Source organism: Eucyclogobius newberryi, unplaced genomic scaffold, assembly GCF_026437365.1.
Source record: "Eucyclogobius newberryi isolate DKJ021-1_F unplaced genomic scaffold, fEucNew1.0.hap1 SCAF_2, whole genome shotgun sequence".
NCBI classification, from domain to species: Eukaryota; Metazoa; Chordata; class Actinopteri; order Gobiiformes; family Gobiidae; genus Eucyclogobius; species Eucyclogobius newberryi.
Window position 1 is genome coordinate 39918930 of NW_027315834.1, and position 24763 is coordinate 39943692.

General features: G+C 39.2%; 1 protein-coding gene across 1 annotated transcript; it reads right to left on the bottom strand.

Moving 5' to 3' along the window:
- Window positions 1-1205: 1205 nt before the first annotated feature.
- On the bottom strand, window positions 1206-23650 carry npdc1a (neural proliferation, differentiation and control, 1a). The gene is made up of 9 exons (XM_072455311.1): window positions 23458-23650; window positions 12413-12571; window positions 4930-5031; window positions 4656-4856; window positions 3649-3715; window positions 3271-3361; window positions 3081-3160; window positions 2868-2967; window positions 1206-2069 (listed from the first exon to the last, which is right to left on the bottom strand). The coding sequence occupies exons 1-9, from the start codon at window positions 23555-23557 to the stop codon at window positions 1998-2000; spliced, it is 972 nt and encodes a 323-aa protein (XP_072311412.1). The 5' UTR covers window positions 23558-23650; the 3' UTR covers window positions 1206-1997.
- Between the last annotated feature and the right edge of the window lie 1113 nt (window positions 23651-24763).

Consider the following 24763-nt stretch of genomic DNA (forward strand, 5'->3'; position numbering starts at 1 on the left):
TCAACGACCCTGCTTGGTGTTTTTGACCTCGCCCTTCACCCACCCACGAGTCTTCCCCTCATCGTTCAGACCCCCACAAAAGACCTTAACGGCTGGCAGCATGAGGCCAGCGAGCGCAGGACAGCGACCCCCCCCCGACACCTGCAGACTCTCTGGGTGTAGTCTCCGAGGTGCAGACACTATCGTCAGACCTACAATGAGTGACCTGCAGTGTTGTAGGATGAAGACACAAGGCCCTGGAGTATGGTGGAAAATAACAGAGTAAAAAAGTAAACGTTCTGTACTTAAGTAAATCTTGTAGGCATCTATACTTTATTCATTTATACAGAGGATACTTATTTTTACATTCTTTTTTTTCTCTATTTTACTCTCAATACTACTTCAAAACTTGACTTATATTTTGTATGTGCTACTTTTGCTCGAGTTATTTATTTGGCCCCTGTATCCATACTTAGAAAGTTTAGAAAGTTAGAGACTAAAGTGGGGGAGAATAAACTATAATAAAATATAACAATTTCTTTATGTTCTAAGAGTTTTATTTAAATGGGTGGGAGAAAAGTACATTTTAAAAGGTACGAGTGCATCTGTAGACATTTTTCATCTTTCAAATACTCAAGAGGAATGTTGGAAATACTGGAATATAAACGTGTAATTGTATTAGCAACTGCAATCATTCTTAGGTTACCTTTCCTACTTTCTTTCACTTAATCTTCTCTTTTTTTCCCTCCATCTTCTCCTTTCTCGCTTTTGAATTTGTGTCCACATGTCATTTTCATATTTTCTCTCCATCTTCTCAATCATATTTCAATCCATCTTCTTTCTCGCTTTCACTTCATCCTTTATCGCTGCCTCATGTATTTATTTCCTCCTTTGTTTTTCTAATGCTCTTTTAAATGATTAATATAATGTTCTGCTTATTTTTTCTTCTTCTTTGTTTTATTGTATCATTATTATTACTGTTTATTATTATTTAAACGTTCTCATGATCGGATATTTTTATTTTGCTCCCAAAAGTGTTACGAACTTGCATTGATAAGAAACAAACACAACTAAAATAATAGAAATTGGTCAATATTTATGTACCACTATCATCAGCTAAATTTCACAATATCTAGTTATGGCAAATGTATAATTATTTGAAAATGTAATGCAAAGTGTATCTATTGTGCAAGAAACTTAAATCAGAAAATAAGGACACATCTTCATCGAGTTTGATACGTGGTAAAAAGTTTTATTTCCAGTCCTTCCAGTGTGCATGTACAAATATTTATCAAAAGTGAATGCTTTCACTCTTTTTGTATGTGCATTCTGCAGCACTAGGTCAGCTTTGGATGGAGAGGCGAACGGGGCAGAGAAAGGAAACATTGTACAAGATGTTTTACTGGCTACACCTTCACCATAAAGACTGATATCTGGCATTAAAAGTGCTTAGAGTTCACTTTACATTCCTCCAGCAACATTACAAGATATGGAGGCAGAAGCATTGTTCCAAACACTGTACAGTCAAACCATGCAACAGACATCATCAAGCTTGCTTTAGAAAGAATATCCACATACCATTATTATGCATACAGAAGAAAAAAAGAAAGAAAGTGTTGTGTTTATCTGTGGGATGTTGCTGGGATTCTGTCAGAAGAGCAGTGCCAGAAATGCATGAGGAAAATATAAGGAGTACACCGGTTTTCTCAGCTTATGTAGGTTTTTGTTACACATTCTTTGGAAGTAGCTGCAAAAATAAGGGTATTTTTGTTGTAGTGGAAAAGTCGCCATTCATAGAAAGATAAAACACCTTTAAAATCGACGAGAGAGAGTGAAATAAATTAACAAGCTACCAAATATACATAAGTGGATTTATAAAAGCGGACAGTAAAGGGAGAGAGGAAACATTCAGGAATCAGCGTATGCCAGCTCCGCCACAATGTTGATTATCGTGCATGCAGTGTCAAATCACGTGGTGTCGTCCCATGAGCCTCTGTCCGTGTGGGTCCGTGTGGCATTCACTTATGAGCGCCCTGGTACGGTAGAGTCGAGTCGTCGAATAAAGGGTTTTTCACCTCCATTTCTCCAGTCTGCCGGGGAGAGACAAGCAAACAAAAACACTGGTATAAACACAAGCAAGTATAAAACATGACATGACAAAATATGGACCACTGCTACAATCTAAAATAGGAACAAACAAAAAATAAAAGGAGACAAACAAATTACTTTAAAAAAAAAGCACCTATTTACAGTTTTTTATCCAGAAAAGCACTGAAGGTTAAAATGTTGCTTAATTTGACAATAAAATGTAATGTGCATACTGTATCTGGGTAATATTGATAAAGTATCTTTATAACAATATTCAGACAATATCTATCTATCCATCCATCCATTAAAATGAGTCCTTAATCATTTTAGTTGAGGGTTTATTATTAGACAAACGTGAAACCATGATATTTCTGCACTTTTGTGGGTAATTTTTAGGAACATTGATATACCACATATAATAAACTGTATACTCCATGGTAAAATTTTGCAGATCTTCAAAACAACATTTGCAATATTATCAATATATCAATATTGTTTTGCCCACTTCTTAACTGTACTACACAAATTAATTTGTAAGAAGTTGAAGAAAACATCCAAGAGCAGAAATGGAAGTCAGGATGAGACCCAATATTTGGACCAACGTGGATTTAAAATAGCGTGATAGAGTGTAATACAGCTTAATAAAACAAGAAACAACACAATTTTTGAGTCTGAGAATGCGTTTCTCACAAAAATTACAAACCAAGAAACTAAGAAAAATTAAAAACCTCTTAATAAAGACCAAACTAGGTCTAAACCTGGACATTTTCAGGTCTTAATGTAGTCTAAAGGGTCTTTACCGGGGCCAGTCCAGGACATTCGTACACTGTGAAGTCGCCTCCCATTTCTTCCTCATCAGACGTAACATCAGTGTCAACAGCTTTCGGTTCAGGCTTATGTCTTTGAAAACAACAGACACAGATCACATGTAAGTTTTAAGCTCATTCAAGGCAGTGTGATTAGAGAGAGGAGTTTAAATAAGACAAGAAAGGGCCAAAATGTCAAATACTAACTTTCCCATTGAGAGCATCTGCTGTTTCTGATGCTGATAGTGGAACATCTGAGCGTTTTGGGCCAGAGTATGATCAAGAGGCTGCAGACAGAAACAGGTTTAGTTCACTCTCACGATAATTTTCCATATTTTTAAGAGAACAAACCCATTTAGTACAGTATTTAAAGGAATTATGTGAGATGTTTGCTTACAGAGGTTCCATTGGCTGTCATAGGGGCGACTGTAGCGCCTCCGAATGCAGGATAGTCCACCTTCTGAGTCAAGCGTGAGTCCCTCCGTAACCTGCAGGGGGCACCACACAGTCTTTTACAAACGGCTAATGATGAGTACGTACACCAAGACCTGATATCTGGACCTTTAAGATGAATTAAATGACAAAAACGACTGTACGTAATCAAAGGGATCAGGATCATAAAGAAATCAGATTAATTTGCAGTTTACATACAATTTTAATCATCTTTTAACACTTTAAAACTGAGTGTGCGTGTTACCACAGCCCATTGATGTCTGGTATAAACAAATGAACACATAAAAAGACATAAAAACCACAACAACAAAGTGGTACTTACTTTACAGAGCAGACAGCTGCCAGAATCACAGCCACAGTCCCTGCTATCACACACACGGAGACCATGACTGCAAAAAGACAAACAAAATATGTTGGTTTTAGCCTTTAAACATCAGATTATTCCTTTCACTATTCAAGTAGCAATATTACACACTAGAGTAGGGCTGCAACTAATGATTATTTGAGTAGTCGTCTAGTCAGTGATTATTTTCTACTGTATATTGAGACTTTTTAAATTCATGATTAAATTATGTGGTATTGAGGAATATCATTTTTGACATTTTTATTTAATAATTCCACTGTCTGGATATACAAAGTTCTCAGTGTTTAGAGTCTGCACAGTCAAATGAATGACTACGATGAACAAAATCCGCTTTGTTTGTCCACTAGAGCAAACAAACACACTTCATGTAACAGCAGTAGGCACACAGACTTAGGCCTGTCATGGAAACACATTTGGAAGAGAAAAATATCACAATAAAATATCATATTGAAACCACATTAAGCCTCTAATACAAAAGCCTTAAAGCAGGAGAATCCCAAAAAACACCTTAATAAATGTACAATATTCAACAAATGTACAATGAAAAGCTGAATGAAACAGTTCAGTACTTAAATAGTAAATAATTAGTCCAAGAAGTTACTTATTCAACTCCCTACATCTCAAATCTTATACCAATACAATAAATGAACATGGGCAGAGAAAATGTACACACAATACATACCCTAAAAATATTTTCCCATCTTTCAATTATTGAACAATAAGTCGCTATAGTAATGATGAATGATTGTGACAGACCTACACAAAGCTAAGATAAGATAATCCTTTATTGTCCCACATGGGGAAATTTAATTGGTGCAACGCAGGTAGATACAGAGGTAGATACAGAAGAACAGAACAGATCACTTATAGGAAGTCTGAAAAACAATTTCAGACAAGGGTGACATAATATAACTTCTGGAACCTCAAGAGAATGAAAAGGGGAAGAAAAAAACAAATGCACTCACCGACAAGAAGTGTGTCTTTGTTGGAAGTCGGACTCACGATTGGCCCGAGTCGGCCGCCCACACCGGTGGGCCCGGTGTTGGGTTTGGTGGTGGGTTTGGTGGTGGGAGGTACAGTGGTTTGCTCATGTAAGGTTTCCTCTTTGAGCGCAGGTGGAGGATGTGGTTGTGTTGTCCTGATATCTGACTGGAATGAGATAGCAGCTGGAAAACAGGACAGATTGTTTATAATGGCCTCATCACAAACGTACAAACGGTTCACACACTTTGAGCTCACCAAAATGGTTGGATTGTTTCTTTCCCGTTCTGACTTCTGAAGCTTGCTGTTTTTCAATGACCGAGTGCAGGAAGTCGATCTCTTCATCAAGGTCAGGGTAAACTTCAAGAAAGAAAAGATGAGGCAAATGATCAAGCCTACAGTACAATTTAATTACAAATAAACACAGAGTTCAATTCATCAATATATATATTAGCTTTTATCGGAATGGAGGCAACTGGAGGCAAGAGTGAAGTGGAACAATGTGATTTTAAAGGTGAACCTGGGATTAACACAAGGCACTCCAAAAACAATGAATATTCAAGGATTTTTTAGCAAATGGAAACCACTCAGACACATGTGATATCAGAGCCTGGCTTAAAGACAGTAACAATTGTAATTTATATTATTTGTTTATATAATAATAGGAGATTATAACATACTTTACCACAGATTACATTTTTTGTAACTCTCAAATACCATTTTGAGGCCAGATTTTCCTGCAAATGTAATAGAAATACAAATTAACATGACATTTCTACCCTGGAAATACAAAATTGTCACTTGTTTTTGTTATAAAAAGACAAAAAAATCTTCTGAATCTGATGTCAGTTTAACACTGTTACATTTTGCCCCAAGTTGCCTCCATCACAGAATTTTGAATATTCTAATGGAAGCATTTTAAAGTAGTAGAAGACTGAGCAGGGGAATATTTCTGGGGAAAAGGTCTAAATCAGTGAGTCTAAATGTATTTTTTGCCATTCACAGATTGAGAGATTTGACAAATTGAGCATATGACAAAGTGTTTAAGCAAGTGTGTGGCTTTTAGCATTTTCTGCCACTTGTTGACCATTGTTTCACATTTGCATCGCCCCGTATGGCCTGTGGAGTCCACAAATGTGTTTTCTTCACAGAGCTGTCCCTGAAATGATGGACAAGGAGTGTGTCCGCGTGTGTTGATTGTTTGTGAGCTGGTAAAAAGGCCTAGACTAAACAAATGTGCTGTTTAAAAGCCCCATAGTCCAGACAGACCACTGCATTCCTTCAGCCCGCTGCAGTTCTCCAGGACGATGTGGGGGGGGGGCATGGTTTGTGTGTGTGTGTGTGTGTGTGTGGCCATGGGGGGGCGGCACTCACAGCGGGGGTCCTAGCTATCAGCCAAACCTGTTTCTTTTGAGCAACTTTGGGCTGATTTTTTGGGGAAATCACTGGCTAATTTGAGAGCTTTTCTGGGGGATTATACTGAGTGTCACTTTCACGTCATAAAAGAGGTGATTTTTAACCTTTTTTCAGGTCCATGTTCAGTGACTGAAATACAGGCTTTTAAACAAATAATTTATTCTTTTAAGCCGTTACTTTATATCAACTACATTACATCTATGTTTTGATCATGCTTCATATATTATTAATTGTTTTATGTTGCACCTTGTCGCCAAAGCAGGTTTCTAGTTTGTGAATTACTCAAAACCTTTTCTGATTCTGATTAACAAGTTGCTTATTGTATTTAATTGTCTATTTTTGAAGGACTGGGGGCGATTTTTTAGTTTCTTGGCTTGGTTGCTACCTGTTGCTGTCTGAAAATCTGGCAAACCTGTTCTGACAAAAGTGTCCAACTTATTGCTAATGGATGATGATCAAAGTGCTGTTTCTGTCAGATATGTTGTACACTCAATATTGTAAACACACTTTTCTGCACCACAATAAAAACTATAATGCCATCATTTTATGGTCCTCTCAGGTGAATGAAACAACAAAAAAACAACATAATGCAAAGATCAAGCCTAGTACTGTGTGAAATGTAGAGTCGCTTAGCACCCTAAACAAAAGAGTGAAAAGTACTTTGACATTGAAGTTGACAGACCTTGATTTTAAAAAGATTTTCCAGGTTTCTACTTCTGAAGCCTTTTCTTTTACAATTAAAGAGTAAGTAATAAGACCCACATAATGTCAGTGCTTACAGTGTCACTGGGCTGCAGAAGGCTGGCCATCTGGCTGTGCTAATATGTTTGATATGACGCGCCAGCACTTTGGCTGTGTTGTTGTCCTCTTACCCCCCTCGACCATTAAATGTGCTCCATGGCAGGTGTCTGTGGAGGCGGGGCACACCATCTGCACATTGTAGGTGGGCGCAAACTTCAGAAGAGCCGCCAGGACCAAGTTAGGTACTGCAGTTAGCAATGTCAGATTCAGCCGTGTTTGGTATAAACTCTTGAATGGATGCAGAATAAGTTTGTGTGTGTGAGTGTGGTCGATGGTTATGGCTATGACTGAATAATATGCGTTTATATATGTGTATTATGAATGCATACATTATTAATTAGTATCAATAATAAATGACTAAGAACGACTTAAGAACTGTGTATTTGGGCCTAAAACCCCTGCAATGGACAGAATAAATGGATATCTTTGGAGCAGACTCTAGTCTTAATTGGGAGCAGGGGAAAAGGCCATTACAAAAAAAACAAGATCAAGAACTGGACAGATATATAAAATGTACATTAGCTAAATAAAAATAATTACATTCCGACTTATTTTTTTTTAATGGATGAATCTGACAAAAGGGACAATTGCGCCATATTTAGGACTATGTGAAATGTCTCTCTCTCTCTCTCTCTCTCTCTCTTTCTGTGTGTCCTGTTTCTGTTCCATGTTCTATTTATCATTTAAAAAACAAAAAAATGTGTTTTACTATATCTATTTCACAACTCATTTGAAAAGGGGAGAGGTCATCTAATTGGGTTTAATTTTAAGCAATCAGAAATATTTAATAATTTTATTTTAGTATCAATCGATAAGAGGAACACAGTGATTTTGTATAAGTAAACATAATAAGCATTTCACCTTCATACACAACACCTTAAAATGAGATGGGGTAAACCAGTGCCTTCTTCTTTTAGTAACTATTTTGGCAATATTGATTGTTTTGCTGTCTTTTTTGGCACAGAAGTTTGCTCAGTCAGGCCACTCAAATGGTACCGGTACATTATTAAATTAACTCCATTGTGTAATTCTGTTTAACTCAAACTGAATGTGATTTCGCACCTGGCAACACCTCAAGGCACACTGGAGTTGAAAATCAAGGGGGTAAACTGTCGATAGCACCTTTTCACACATTAGAAATAGCAGCACTTGTGAGTATGTGTGCACTTTGACGCAGAGTGGCTAATCGTGTTGTGTCCTCCTTTGTCCTGCGTCTTGTCATGTCCATGATAATGAACCATGACATCTGGAGATTTGCCCGGAGGGGAACGAGCTGCCACCAACAAACAGCTCAAAGGGGAGCCACACAACTGGACCACCGTCTCACTAAACCCAATCATTCCCATCAACTCTCTCTCCTACAACCAACATATACTGGGCTGGGATTCACAGACACAAGATCGATATATATTGCAAATGATATTCTGCGATCACACAGTATTTATTTGTTCAACCACTAGCTACACAAACTTAATATGAAATACTCCCGTTTTACATAGCATCCCACAATATCAATATTGTATCACCATATTTTAGCACACACACCCAAATTATTTTATAATAAAAAGAGTCAGTGTCAGGACAAACGCCTCAAAGGACCTGTATTTGATGGCCTAGCCGTGCATTGAACCATTAGTGCTCGGATCATTACAGAAACTACTGCACCTACATGTGAATGTGAATCTTCTGGCAGTGGTTCTCCACAGTCATATCACTGCCCTCTAGTGGACAATGGCAAAAACACAATGGCTTCTGGCTCATATTATTTTTGTCCCACACATTGACAGACAAAATAGCAAGAAACAGCAGAAAATAATAAACTACATTGAGTGAGCTTTTGTAATAGTCATAAAACGTACATTTTTTACAGTTTCTTTTAGTGAATAATTGACGTCTGAATCGATACTTGGTAAAGTTGCTGTTTATCAGATGTTGAGTCAGATCAGTCAGCAAGTATTCATCTCAACCTGGACTGCCTTGAGTCAATAGTATTTTATTGCTTAGAACAGTTCCACCTGCATCCCACTTTGTCAATTCACTGAATGTTGCTGAAGTAATACAGTTTCAAATGACTCTTTGGCTACTATTTATTAATGTGAGATAATGTCTATGTCTGATAAATATACAAAAAGGCAGCATTTTTGTTTACATAGCAAAAGGCAACAATGTAAGATTTTAATTATGGCAGCATCATGTAGGTGTCCAAATGATCACCTTTGGTAAGAGATTGTATAACAGGTAGGAAAGTAAAAAAAATGGACACCCAGATAATAATAAATATTAATTCTGCTATTGAAACTAGATCGACACTCATTTGAAGAATCTGTACTGACAACAAATTATATCGGTCACTCCTGAAGAGTTTGGGCATGCTCTTGATCTTTATCAGAAACAAAATAAAACCACATGGTAACATAAAGAAACTACTATAATGTTATGTTTGAAAATACATGTAATTTATGTATGGCAAGGTATTGAGCATCGAGCCTTTTTCTTAGTTTCAAAATGGAATTAACATGGTGAGAACACTAGTACCGGTGACCTGTTCACTCTCAGTCAAGTCGCATTTGCTGGTGTGGGATTGTGTGACTAGTCATGAGCTTAGAGCCATTTGGAAATATATATTGTTGTGACAGGACGAGCATCCAGTGTGAAGTCACCGTCCGACTGCTTTGCCCCCTGACATAAAAGGACCATCAGTATATGACAAGAAATTATAAATAAGATCATTTTGGGGCTCCCGTCAGTCTACTGTCTTGAAACACGACATAGCAATTGGAGTGACCATTGTTGCCACTGTATAGGTCGTCAGGTCTGTCCTAGAGTCCGTAGTAAATACACAGTTCCGTTCGTGTCCATCTACCACAGGTTTGTATTGGCTGAGAACAAAGAACACTGCCCCGAGGCATCGTGTGTTTACCAATGTGAGCACACACCTCAATGGCAAATAGTAGCATGTTCCTCTCAAGGTTAAGACTGACCTGTATACTGTAAAGTTTAGGAGTGATGAGGGTTGTATAACAAACGTGGATGTGTGGGAACATAAAACAAGTAAAACACCCTGTCTTATAAAAGCATTCACTGTCAATTAGAGGGTGATTTTAATATTGTTTTAACTACTGGACAAGGCACTCTTTAAATGTTTTACATAATTGGTTCTGTTTTGAGTAACCAACTTTAATCCGTCACAGCAAACTGATGATAGATGACTGATACGGCTTTGGAAGACATTTACTGTGGCCTTTAAAGTGCAGTAAAGAAAAGCTGTCGGTAAGAAGTGTTGTAGTGGCAGTCATACTAAAACATTTTCAAAGAACTGTACGTGATACCCTGTGACGAGCTAGCCCCTGTCCAGGGAGTACCCCGCCTCAGGCCCAAAGTCACTGGGATAGGCTCCAGTCACCCACGACCCCGAACGGGAACAAGCGGTAGAGAATGAATGAATGAATGAATGAATGAATGAATGAATGTATGAATGTGATATACCTTAAACCTTGCAATGAGCGTCAAAGAGAACCAACTAAGGGTGCGTTCAAATTTGTCCTAGTTTGGCCCCAATTTGGCCCTAGTTTTGCCCTAATTTTGCCCTAATTTGGCCCCAACTTGGCCCTAGAGAGTTAATTCTTATGCCACTGTACCACGTGAGTGAAAACACAAGCAGTTTCATACATTTTCCTCATTATACATCCAATGAAGTGAAGCTCAAAACCGACTAATGCGACATTATATTGCAAAGTGAATAAAGATCCCTAATTATCACACGCATGTACACTGCGGCCAATTATATAAGGAAGCCATTATGAGTCTCTATAACAACACAGATGAATTACTTTTAGCATGTGCGATAAATGCCGCGATGTATGCTCAACGACTTTCATCCTTTCTGTTTTTCCACCATGGACACATAACCTAACCTCTCCACTAAATAAAGCATCACAGATAAAATATGAATAAATGTGTTTTCCTTTTCCTCCATCATGACTTGTGCGCGCCATCAGAGGAGAATTAATCCCGTTTTTGAGTATGACGTGCTGCTGAACACGCTTTATGTAACGGCTTACGGAGCTTAGCGAGCTGACCCAAACTCCCCGCCGCCGCCGCTTTGCACCACCCTCAGCTGCCTTCTCATGTTTGCTTCCTCAGGTCAGCGTCTCGTGCCAAGTTCAAACTACAGTCATTTCAATTATCAAAACTGCAGACACAAACATGCATAAGCAGTTCTGTGCAAAGACGGGGCGCGGAAGAGGATCGACGATGGAACAAATACGCAAAGTTACGCGGAAATACAGAGCCACAACAGCCGTAAAATGAACATGAGTAAGAAATATGGAGAATTTGTTTGTTTTCGGTAAGTGAAATTAGGATTGGCGCTCTCATGGCTGTACAGAGACAAATCGGGACCGAGGACATGTCATGAAAGTGATTAAAGGCGTTCGTGTACTTGTCTGTGTGGGGGTGGATTGAAAAGAAAAAAAGTGGATGTGCAGTAAAGAGCACACACACACACAGAGAGAGACAGAGAGAGACAGAGAGAGACAGAGAGAGAGAGAGAGAGAGAGAGAGAGAGAGAGAGAGAGAGAGAGAGAGAGAGAGAGAGAGAGAGAGAGAGAGAGAGAGCCGCTGAAGACCCCTCAAACCAGTGGGAACAAGGCTACTGTTGTAAATAATATATTTTATTGCAGGCCTGCCATCATAAAGTGTGTAAACTAGTGTTGGGAAAAGGGACGTTTACAGAGAAGTGCCTACTTGAGCTTTTTAGTGCAAGCAAACACCATTTAATACTTGACAAATACTGTGACATAACCTAACCAAACAGCTCCTCCGGGCAAGTTTATCCTCTGTCATTAAAGCCCACGTGTGAGAAACTTACATTTCCTGAGTGTGAGGCAAATAACATGCAATGTCTTATGATCAACTAATATTAATCATTATCTTACACTAATACATGAGAAGTATGATTATGGGTTAATAATAACAACAGCATCAATAAATACCATTGCACCTTTTTTCATAGTTTTGGCCGGGGTGCGACTTGTACTTATATTTATACTAATATACTTATACTCCGGAGCGACTTATGTGATATTATTTGTTATTTTCACACTTGCAACCGCATTTCATACTCCAGTGCAACTTGTATATGTTTTTTCTTCTCTATTATGCATTTTTTGGCTGGTGCGACTTATACTGCGACTGAAAATACAGTAAGCCTTTAGACAACAACATGTTAAAGAGCTTCAACCAGGACAAAAACAAAGGACCTACAAATGAAAACTATAAAACTGTGTGCTGTGCAGTTTGCTTTTAGCATCAGGCCTGGGTGGCGGCGCCTCGAACGGGAAACTTTGTATTTTGTCACGTTTGCGCGATAACTGCCACTGCTGGGTTCATGTTGTACTTGGATCGTGACTGTGGAGCGCATTGACTGTCCATTGTCCGTTTTGGGCTGTCTTTGTGCTCATTGCTTGTCCAAAATGAATGTATCCACAAACAACATATACATCTATTTTTTCTTTTATTTTACCTTTTTCAGCTTTTGGATGGCGTCTTCTCCGAGTCACACAGAGCCCATCGTCGCTCTCCTCCAGGGGGTAAAGACAGGGGCCGCACTCCGAGGAGCCAGACTTGCAAAAGTGTCGACCCGCTTTGGCACAGTCTAGACGGGAAGGGCATCTGGGAGCAGCTAAGGCAAAGGAAACCACATGTAAATATGCATTCTGCCTTTTTACTTAGAATTACATGAAGTAGGAAGTTGTACAAAAGTGGCCACGCTTTCTATTCACAATAATGGTTGGTTGGACTTTCATTTGACGTGAGGAAATACTCAAATCTATAAGCGAAATTAAGCACCAAGTAACAACAAAGATTAATCTCGACACAGATCGCAGTTTTAGGTTCGTAAAATGCGAAATTCTTATGACGATCAGCAGTCCAATGAGATTTTTAAATCCTCTGTTTTGAGAAAAGACACTGTTTTTGTCTAACAGATGCCGTGGCACATCGTTCACTAAAACATTTATGAGCCCAATTAGAAAAGAATTGGTCAATAAAGGCCTTTAATTGTGTCTGGCACTGTGGCTTTTGCTATAGTGGTCATTTGTGCGCCTTTTCTGCTTCAAAAGTTTGTTCAGGTCACTCCAAACTGGAAACTTATTGCCTGCGTGAATTAGTTACTTAAATTGGATTTTTTTTCCCCCAGCAAACCGGTTAAAAATGGTTTCAAATGACAGACTTTACATTACAATAATTAACTCATTTGTATTCAAAACAAATGGCTCAGAATTCAAAGTACGGTGGTTTTAGGTTCAGCAGCTTGGAATGAGAAATTGGTATTAGGTCTAGCTGCCTTGTAGTATCCTGATAACAATAGTTAGACAAAATTAAGTCAATCCAGCAGAAATGTGTTAAAACATGTCATTGAATGCATTAGTTGATGTTTAATTATCAGACAAATGTGACATATCTGTCAAATGAATCACAAAAGTGCAGAAATATCACTATACACACTTAAAGCCTCCAACATAACATTTACTTTGTACATTTTATTATTTAAGCAGCTCTTTTTGTAGCATCTTTTACCATAAACAATAATCGATATTCAAATGTCGCACATCATGAAAATAACACTCACAATATTATCTAAATGTCGATATTTCTATACATTTCCCAGCTCTAGTTCTGTTACATTTCAGCCAATTGTAGAAACCTCTCATCGACGACATGTGGCACGGTCAGGTTAAATCGGCACTTGACCCGATTATCGACGCCCGGGCAGAGAAACGCAGACAGTATTTAGAAGCGGCGCACACCGGGACAGAGAGGAAGTGGGTCAGGGCACGGCGGCGGTAACGGCACAGACTCGCCGAGAGGATAATAAGACCAGCAGAGCGCAGCAGGAGCTTCAGGTGAACAGCACAGAGGGCGAACAAGCGGCCTTTTAGCTCCCGGGAGGCGGCACAGGGCGAGCAGCAAAGTGTTTGACTGCAATCCTTTTACGGTCATTTTACAGAGTTTTACAGTGATGTTCTGTGAGATTATTTGCACTGTGCAACACAAAAATGCTCCCTACTTTTTGTACAGAAGATCAATTATGTATTTAGGAATTGAGTTTATCCTTAAAAGACGATGTGTAATACACTTACCCCCCCAAAAAAACAGACAGGCTTTTTGTGATTGCAATTTATAACCAAACTATAGACAAATGTACGTACTCTTTCAAAGTGTGTATTCTGCTCCAAACCACAAGCTTTTACTGACAGAGAACTGGCTCTGGCTCTCTCGACTTAAACGACTGAAGACCATTAATAATTGATTAGAAAGTATTGAATCTCAATCTCGACTATAATTAAATCCTGTAATGAGTATGTGTGTGCACACACGCGCGCACGCGCGCGCTCGCGCACGCACACGCGCACGCACACGCGCACGCACACGCGCACGCACACGCGCACGCACACGCGCACGCACACGCACACACCTTTCTAAATGTATAATAGTTCGAGTCAACCCTCTAATGTGTAAATGTAATCATACTACAAAAAAAATAATGTTTCTCACTTAAAAAAAGGTCATGCAGCGCTAAATATTGGCACCCAAAAATAATTGTTCCGTTTATAATTTATTGAACGATAAATCAATCATAATTATTGTGACAGGTTCAGCCATATTTCTTACACCAAAGCAGTCTATGTGCTGGAACAGTTTTCAATAAGAATCTGTCGGACAATTTACACCAGCAACGTCACACACACACGTCCAACAGGCGCAATTATGCTACGCGCCGCTCAAATTGGGTTGGAGAACACTTTTTTTTCTTTTTGTCGAGAGTCTCTAGGGTTTTTAGCAGTTGAGGCACTGGATACCGTGATGTCATTCACTCGCACATCTCTCTCGATTAACAGATTATCACAAGGGCCACGCCACAACCAGGGCGACAGTGACAAAAAAACGATCTTTCCCGATAGCAATAGTCAAACAATATTATATCAATCCAACAGAAATGGGTTGAAACATGTTGGTAAACAATTTGGAAAGAGGCTTGATTATCCGACATACGTAAAACCACAAAAGCGCAGAAATATCGTCATTTTCAATATATTATTTTTCCATCCGCTCTTTTGTGATATTTTTAATACGCAAAATACTCCATGTAAAGATGTTGCATGTTTAAAAAAAAACACACAGTCAAGATATTATGCAAATGTTGATATATTGCCCACCTCAAAATTAGGATTCGGCCTGAAAACAAGGACCTGTCAGTTAAATTCCATACTGATGAAATAACACACAACAACAAATGACTGGCTGTTCATCAACTTGAGGCGTTGTGTTAAACTATCACTGCGGGAGTTAAGAGTTAAGACACTATCACACCCGTCAAGATTTACCTGTTCAATTACAGTTCTCATTTCTCTCTACTTCGTCTATTTATACCCAGCACGTGCTTTCTCCTTTTACCACCGTCGTCAACGTACGTCTTGTGCTTTTCCCTCGCTTTGTCTTTGTCAATTTACAGTGAAGGTTCAATGCCAAAAATAGTAACAGACAGGAAGATTTTGTGTTGATGGCAATGAGTCGCGTGTGGATTGACATTTCATTCACGTGCGTTTCTGTCCCCGCTTTAAACCTGCACATGGAGATCAAATGCACACGTGTTTCAGATTCCTGTTTCGTCCAATCGCCGATCTGTCGGGAGCAATACTCTGGGAACCTTTTCAGATAAAATAGAACTTGGTTGGTTGACAAAAAAAAAAAGCTTAATTGGAGTAAATTGCAGCCCAGAATCCCACGTTTTAGTTACACTCAGTGCTGAATCATTGGAAATTGGAATAGAGTCATATTTTGTGCATAACTTAACCATATCAACCATGCAAAGCCAAAACTATGAGAATATGAAAGATGAAAATGTCTGACTTCGGTTATTTGGCCGAGAAGGATTTTATAAATTGTCACTTGATACCTCGTTAGGAGTTAGAGGAAAGGTGCAAACATGAGAAGTAGCTGAATATAAGGCAAATGTATGAATGTAAAATGAGTCTGGCAGCATTAGAAAACACTGATACAGTTGCAAAAATACAAACAAAACAAAAAAATACAAGAAAGAAAGAGACTACTGTGCATTTAATCAAATTCAAAATTGTGCTTTCAATTATTTTAGGATTCTAGTGCTCCAACAGACAATTATTTTATTAGTTTAGAAGTAGTTCAGCACATTGAGACCTATTAGATTTTTAACCAAATAAAAGGTTAAAATATGGTGACTGAATTTGGCTTCCAATGAGAGGATATTTATGAATCTGAAATTGTTTATTCTTTTTTGACATTTTTATATGATAATGTTGTCTTCTTTGTGACAAAAAAAACAAAAAACGTCTTTTAGTTTGTGTTACAGAGTCTGTTTAGTCCACTCAACGATTACGATTTGGCAATTTTATTTTTTATAGTCGACTATACACACGATTAGTTGATTGATTAAGTAACTGAAAATACATGAATTAACTTCAGTTCAGAATGTCTACAACTAATCTACAGAGGCTTTTAAACTAAAGTGTCAAAAAAACATCGCCAATAACAGGTTTCAGGTCTGTACAGGTTAATTTTGACATGATAGAAGAAGTGGTCGTTTTATAATTCGTGATCGTGGTTATGATTTTTTACCACGATAGAGCAGCCCTTATAGTACAAGATAAAAATCAAAAGGCACTGAACTGAACGTCGAGTCACTGAAGCAACAGATACCTCCCACACGCTGCCAATGCTAATGACTCTTAACAAATACACCACAACAAAGAAGAAGCAAAAAAAAGACACAAACGTTGACCTTTATGACTAAAAGAATGCAATTTTAGTTTGTTTTTTTTTCCCCAGAGGCGTGACAATCAACTCAAGAACATCGCCGGGGTGAAAATGACTTTCTTCACCACACGCTGCTGCTGTTGCCAGGGCTGTGCGGGCGGAGAGGCGTCACAGGGGCGTTCTCACATCGCACATTGCACACACACATCGCACACACACACACACACACATCGCGCACACACACATCGCGCACACACACATCGCGCACACACACATCGCGCACACACACATCGCGCACACACACATCGCGCACACACACATACACACATCGCACAGACACATACACACATCGCACAGACACACATCGCGCACACACACACATCGCACACACACATCGCACAGACACACATCGCACAGACACACATTGCGCACACACACATCGCGCACACACACACATCGCGCACACACACACACACACACATCGCACACACACATACACATCGCGCACACACACACACATCGCACACACACACACATTGCGCACACACACATCGCGCACACACACATCGCGCACACACACGCCATGGAGGAATAAATTAAAGTGGCTTATTCACAATCTAAATCAACAACTCGCTCATGCTCTTCTCTGAACACTGCACAAGATCCAGCTCTGGAAGTGGAGCTTTTCATGGAGGAGGAAGAGGACGATGTTTGACGCCGCGTTTGTTTTTCCACTGCATGAGCTTCCTGTTTGGCTCGAGCCGACAGGAAGTGAGCCACTCCAAACCAAGTGGAAGCAGCGGAAGTACCAGCCCAGAGTCTTAGTGTGATTATTAAACTTCTTCATTTGTTTACATATGAGCCAGGATTAAGGATGCAAAGATTCAGATTTAGTTTTTCGATGATGGTGATTATACACAATCAAAAATCAGAATCATTGGACCTAATTGGTCTTGTCTTGCCTTTTTATTGCTTTTTAATTTTGAAACATTTTGAAAACAACTTATAATCAGGAACATTTTAACAGGCGAATTACGTCATCTAAAGTGCGTTTGACAGGTTGGACGACTCATTGAACTAAAATGTAGGTTTATAATTTGACTTCCCATTTGTAATTAATGACACACTAAGACATTACCAAACGACCACAGGGCCAAAACCTATATCTAATGTAACACTTTTTGACGGCGCTTTTATTTAGTCGCATTAATATTTATAGGGTGAAAATGTTGTGTAAATTATGCATAAACTTTGGATAGAATGGAGTTATTTATATTTACAACAGACATAAACACACCAAATAAAGTCAACATTAGAAAAAAAAAGATGTCATACGCACTTTAAATTCAATCCATTCTCCAGAAAGTGACACCGAAATATTATATAGAGTTTTTATGTTTCCGTTTTTAATCACAATATAAACACTCAATAACCTTTGCATTCCGAGAGTTTGATTTCATAAAGCTGGTCACACACTATTGGAACAGCAATGTATTGGAAAGAGAGAAAATTAGGAAAAAAATTTAAGGCTTTAAATAATCAAGAACAATCGATAAATCATGACACTAAAATGTAATATCGTGACATCCCTAGCCAGGATTAACCATATTATTTTTGGTGGATTTAATTGCTCTGGCTATTTATCAATTAATTGCACTAGATTAAATGTGATGAGACAATAACAAAGAAAAACAAGACATTTTCATTACAAGTGACGCTGCCAGAGACACCACCACCACAACAACAACAAATAATTAAATAAACAATACAACAAATATGGCGCATGAGAATTTAAGCTGGCTCTGACCTACTTTGTACCAGGGTCGCTTTTAGCCCTCTGAATTTGGGTGGGCCGCCTGATGTGTCTGAAGCTATTTAATGATAGTAGACGGCTCGATTGGAAGCAAAAAGTAATAATCTGATGGCCTAAACGGGACAGCAGAAAAAGTTGTTGAAATAAAGCTGTCAGGTTATGTCAGATGTCAAAGGGACGTTGAATGACGCAGCGAAAGAAGGGTATAAAAAGGAAAGAAACTGCGAAAGGAGTAATAGAAATGTAAAAAATATATACGTAATGAAAGAAAGTGTTATGATGGATGTGAGAAGTTATTCGCTCTGACTGGTGTGAAGAATAAAGCCGTTATAATAAACTCAAAACATCATGCAGAGTTCCCAAACCTCTAAATCAACAAGATAAGAGGTTTAGTTTGCAACATTGGGGGAGAGTGGGGGGCGTTTTCCATGGGAATCTGGACGGATTGACGTAAACGGACCATGATGTCACACCAACAGCAGAGTGCACCTTATGTGAAAGAGGAAGTGTTAGAAGGCAGTGTTTTTCCTTGTCCTTATCGGCGTCTGTTGTGCTCCAGTGACTCGTGGTGTCACACTGTGATGCAGGAGCCATTACACACCCGATAATTACTGTGGCATTATCATTAGCTTGGAACAGCACGACCTGCAGCAACAAAAGACAGAGACAATGGTACAAACGCAAATGGTTTGAGGACAATGCATCGGTGAAGAAACGCTCAAAGTTCACATATTTGTTTGTGATAAAATTGTAACTCTAATCTTAAGTATATTTATTATCATGATTGAAAACATCTGTAATTGATTAGTTAATGTGTTACAGTGGAACATTACAGATTTGAATGAAGAAAAGCAGGTGGCAGAATGAAAAGAACATCTGTGGACTCTTTCAGTCGTCCAGGATCCATTCATATGTCATGCGTCAATATGAAGTATACTGTACTGTGTCTTTAGGAAAACAATGGCCACAAAGGTAATCCTTCTTCCTTTGGTTGATGGCTTCATTCCACAAGGAGCAGATCAATATCCGATGCACACATACTATGGTTTCCACAAGCAACTGTACATCCTGGTGCTTTAGTGACCACATCATTGGTCCAACAGAGCCATTTAAAACCACAACCATCTGTCAGGCTTAAACTGCACCTCTTTAAAAGCTTTGTGAATACAGCAGTTGGCAAGTACAAGATGAAAAGTGCAAGTAACTGCCATATTATGTCCTATCTTAAGAAAGCACAAGAATAGTCTAATCACTCTTTTGCATATCACCATGCACACTTTATATTACTTCATTAATTACTGAAATAACTATTGTGGATGTTTTGTAACACTTAATAAGGGGGAGGAAGAGTAAAAATGAAGGTAAATAAGTAAATAAAGTTGTGATAGAGGGTTAACTTTATGGCTTTTGAGAGTGAACTTTAGGATGTGGGAGACACATTTTCAAGGCAACATTCCAAAGAGCACTAAACAACCTCTGTAAAGAGGTGAACAACATATCACAGTAACAATAATATTGTGAATGTACACATGTATATATCTAAACTTTAGAGTCCCTCCTCCTCCTCCTCCTCAATCAGATCTTATCAATACTATAAACCAGTCTCCAAACTAGATATTATTTTGAATGAGTATCAATTAAAACACACATTAAAAAGGACAAAATTTGACTTTTTCTGAACATTTTTAGAAAGATCCTGAGCTTTATCATATTTAATAATAAACCAAATGTGAGAGGAAACATTTTGTGACCAAAACAAAAATAACCTATTTTTAGTATTGCCATTCCAGTATTGCGACAGCAGCATTTGTACAGATTGGAGCTCAGCATCAAATATTTACAGATATTACTGATATTGGAAACACTTTAGAACAAAAAAGGCCACATCTTCTGGTTCCAGGCAGCATCACTATTGATTTGTGACGACACCTCCATTTGTTTCCTGATATTATTTACCAGCCCACGGCAATCGCGCCCTCTGGGATTTTCTTCGTTAATTTCTCATTCCCGTCCAGATGTCACGACTGATCATTTCCTTGTTCTGTTCACCTCACCATGGCAACGCGGCATTTCCTCCTCACGTTTCAGCGCAGCCATTGCCCCCACTAACTTGATAGCAGAGCCGTTATTGGATTAAAAAGCTCTTGCAGTGAAGAAAGAAAGAGCCTTTTAGCCGCTAGATACAAATAATTGCCAGTAACCCCGGTGCAGTGACTCTGTGGCGTCCTTCCGTCCGTGTTCGAGCTGCATCGTGGCACATTTTGCCTCCCCTCGCTCACAGATGACTAATTCTGCCGCAGGGTATAAGAGGTGATTGGAAAATGCTCGGGCCATTTTTCCTCTACGGGAGGGAGACAGAGCGGATGACGTTTAATGGAGGGGAAAAGGCCACGACGACGGGCTCTCGGAATAATGATCGCAGTGATACTATGTGGGTTTTGTGAATGACACACGCAGCGTTTCAACGTGGCAGCACAAGCAGACGGGCTGGGAGGGCAATTGAGAATACACAAGAATACTGTCGAGGAATTTGATTTAGGTACATGAGGACATAGTCATACTGCTACTACGCAAATTGGTTGTTTGCCTGGAAGATGACAAACTACTTTATTACTGAGATGATATGATAAGAAAACTTGAATTTGTCCTGCATTGTTGTGATTTAAATGTTGCTGTATTTGAGATAAATTGGGTTGAATAAGCCTGTTAAAAGAAATGGCGTATGTAACGAAAATATCAAACTATTGCAATACTAAATCAAAGTAAATGCAATGAAAGTAGAATAAAAAAACGATAAAAAGGTATGAAACGTCTATGGATAAGAATGAGATTTTTCCGCCCATACATTAGTATTGGTCCGATATTGAAAGTTTAGCCGATATTTGACAAATATATTTTCTAAGCTGCCACTGGCTCTGTTCATTTATGAACTTTGATATGACATAGCATACTGCATTGAACAATATCAGTATCAGCTCCAAATAAAAATGGGTATGGACAATACGAAAATATTTTTTAGGAATAGTCCTGCATTTGGAACTAGATTTTTAAAATTGTAAGATTGGATTTGTCCATTTACAAACTCCAGTATTAAACAGGACAAACGCCAAATGGAAACTAGGTATTATAACAACGCCATTATGTTCACTTTAACACTGGCTTCGTCTTCTACTCAAGGGAGTGAAATGTGTTATTTTGAGTTACAATGTAGTGTAACACAACATATGTGAACAATAGCTTGAGTGGTGCCTCTGAACATGTTGTAACTCACAAGCTGTTTTCAGCAGTGGAACCATGAACAGACTTCATCACACATAACAAAACCTGCTCTGCCAGCCTCAACACAGAGCTAAATATATACATTTCAACATTTTTACATTTGGACCATATGACCAGTAAATCATTTGCACTGCAATAAATAATATTCATCATTTTTCATCTAAATAAATTAGATTCAGGGCTGTATATGATTATTTAGTTATAGACATTAAGGGCTTCATCGATAAAAACACTGACTGATGTAGGCCTGTGGGAAAATAAAGATACAATACCATCTTGAAAACAAAATAAAACAACTGATTCCAAAAATATAAGTCGTTGATGCTGTTATGATATTATTCACAAGATAAGAAAAAGTGTGTTAAATACAAATATAGGCTTAATATTTGACTGAATGAGGCAAAAATGAGATGAAAGACATCATTAAGGACTAGATCAGGTCACAACCAGGTGTTAACCTAGATTTAAATAGGACTGAACCAGAAACAGCCAAACCTCAAAAGAGACTGTTAACACAAGACTACACCATTTGCTTCTTGTACTTTTCATAAATATGCTCTGCTTCTCAAAGTATCAAGCAAATTCGGAATATTTGTCAAACGTGCTGTGCTGTGTTGGCACATTCCAAATGACAAGAAGAAAAATCAACTCTGGTTTAATACGTCACAACTACTGTTTCCATCGTGCCTGTTGCACACACACTTACAGACTGTGGCTTGCAGATGAACCCCCTTCTTACGTGCATTCACATTGGGTCTGTGGGGGGACAACTACCCTAAATCCCATCCAGAACACAAACGCTCAAGTTGTTATCTCGCCCTCGTCTCTGAGAATCACGCATGAGACCCCAGCTGTGCGCCTCTGCTGCCATGTAGGAGCTCATAATCTGCGTCCACACGTCAGCGGCCCTAGACCACTCAGAACACTCCTCTCACAGACGCACCACGCTCTGCCAACGTGGGACACAACCAGCCATGGAAAATGTCACAGTTAATTGCAAAAAGGGATGTCATCAAACGGTCATGAATTAGATTGCCCTCAATTTACTTTTGTATATCAATGAGGCCTGTTGGGATTCAAAACCATAGCCATTAATCTGAAAATAATTAAGAACTATAGGGTATCACACTAATTTGATTTGGATAATTTATTCATTTATTTATCACCATTCATTCCATGGCATTGACAAATCTAGCTGACCTTTTCGGACTATTGAGTTTCAGCTTCCTGTTTTAATCTATGTAACATTTTTAAAACGATGAGATTATTATTATAATTAGTTTTTAAATGGTCCTACTTTCTCATCATTACCGAAACCAATGGATTTATTTGTGCCAATTGTGAGATCAGTCCCATATAGGCCTAGATGTACAGTCTTAGCAAAGTTTAAATAAAATAAAACATATTTTAACAATAGCCTGCAAAACACTAATTGAGACAGTTCCACAAGAAAAGGACACTGTATTCTTGTAGTCTATTTCACCTTTCACTTCTTATTTTCCTGCCTCTCCATCTGCTTAAAACGCCTCCTTTAAGTTGCAAAACCTGTCAATGATCCTGACAGCCAAACAAAAATAAGAACAAATACAAACAACCTCTGGGGATTATAACACAGAGCGCTGCGCAGCCAAATGTCCCCCAAACTCTGCGCGTTAAACAGCGCGTCACAGCTTTGTATTTACCTTTGAGACTTGCTGAGGTGACATGGAGCAGCGCCGCGGCCAGCAGCAGCAGTGAGGCCCGGCCGGCACGAGCCCATCGCGGGTTGGAGAGCAGCAGCATCCTGGTTCTGTCGGGGGTGGCGCGCCGTGGATCGAGCCTGTTGTCATTCCCCCATTACTGCTCGTGCGCGTGTGCGTGTTCTGGTTCTGGTTCTGGACGTGTCTGTCGCTGGGGAAACGGCGTTGGGAGCAGAGAGCCGAGCCGAGCTGAGTCGAGGGGCAGCACCGCGGAGCTGTCCGTGCCACACTGCGCACCGTGAGGCGGTCTAATCCCGGAGCTGGCGCGGCTAAAGATAGCGGAGCTCCAGCGCGAGGAGGCGGGGCGGGGCGCGCGCGTAGATCCATGGGCGCGCGCGTCCTCCTGGAGCGGTCTGATGCGGTGACGCCTTCAAGGACCAGCGGCCATCGGACACTGCCTCTACTGCTGCGGGCCAGACACGCGACACAACACGAGAAATAACACGAGAAATGACACGAGAAATGACACGAGAAATGACACGAGAAATGACACGAGAAATGACACGAGAAATGACACGAGAAATAACACGAGAAATGACACGAGAAATAACACGAGAAATGACACGAGAAAACACAAGAAATTAGCTCTCCAGTCATAAGAGGCAGAATGCAAGATATGTCATAATCGAATTGAAATTTGAAGGTTTGCAATGAGCAATTTAAGTCCATTGACGGTGTAGTTTGGACCCTAACAAATAGGTTTGGGCGGGATTAAAATGTGCAATTGAATTAACGTACATAAAAAAATTGCAATTAGGTACTTTGCTTGATTTCGTTCAGCCTTAATTAGAAGAATCTAAACACAGGCTACATACAAATACATAATACATTTACTCGAAAATATGACTCTCTAAAGTATTAGAACGCACTAAAAGGGCTCTGAAGTTAAAATACACGCTCAACAGACCAGGCCTGAGCAGAAAGTGGCCTCAGTTTTCAAACGTGCTGATTTCTCACGGTCTTTGAAGGCAGCACATTTGGATAAGTGACTGATGACGCGTGTGCGGATAACAGAGCCTCTCAGCCACTCAGGGAATGTCATTGGGTTAAAGTGCAAATGTCAGGCTGTCATGTTTTTCTTATACATTATTTGTTTGGTGGAATAGTCCCTGTTGTAAATATTTATCATACTTTAAAATCAGTCAAGTGGCAGATTGTGAAGAAAATGTGAAAAATGTAAGTTGAACATTACAGCAAGTAAAGCTGAGATCTAAAACAGATCCTTCTGTCAATGCCATCGATAAGCGGC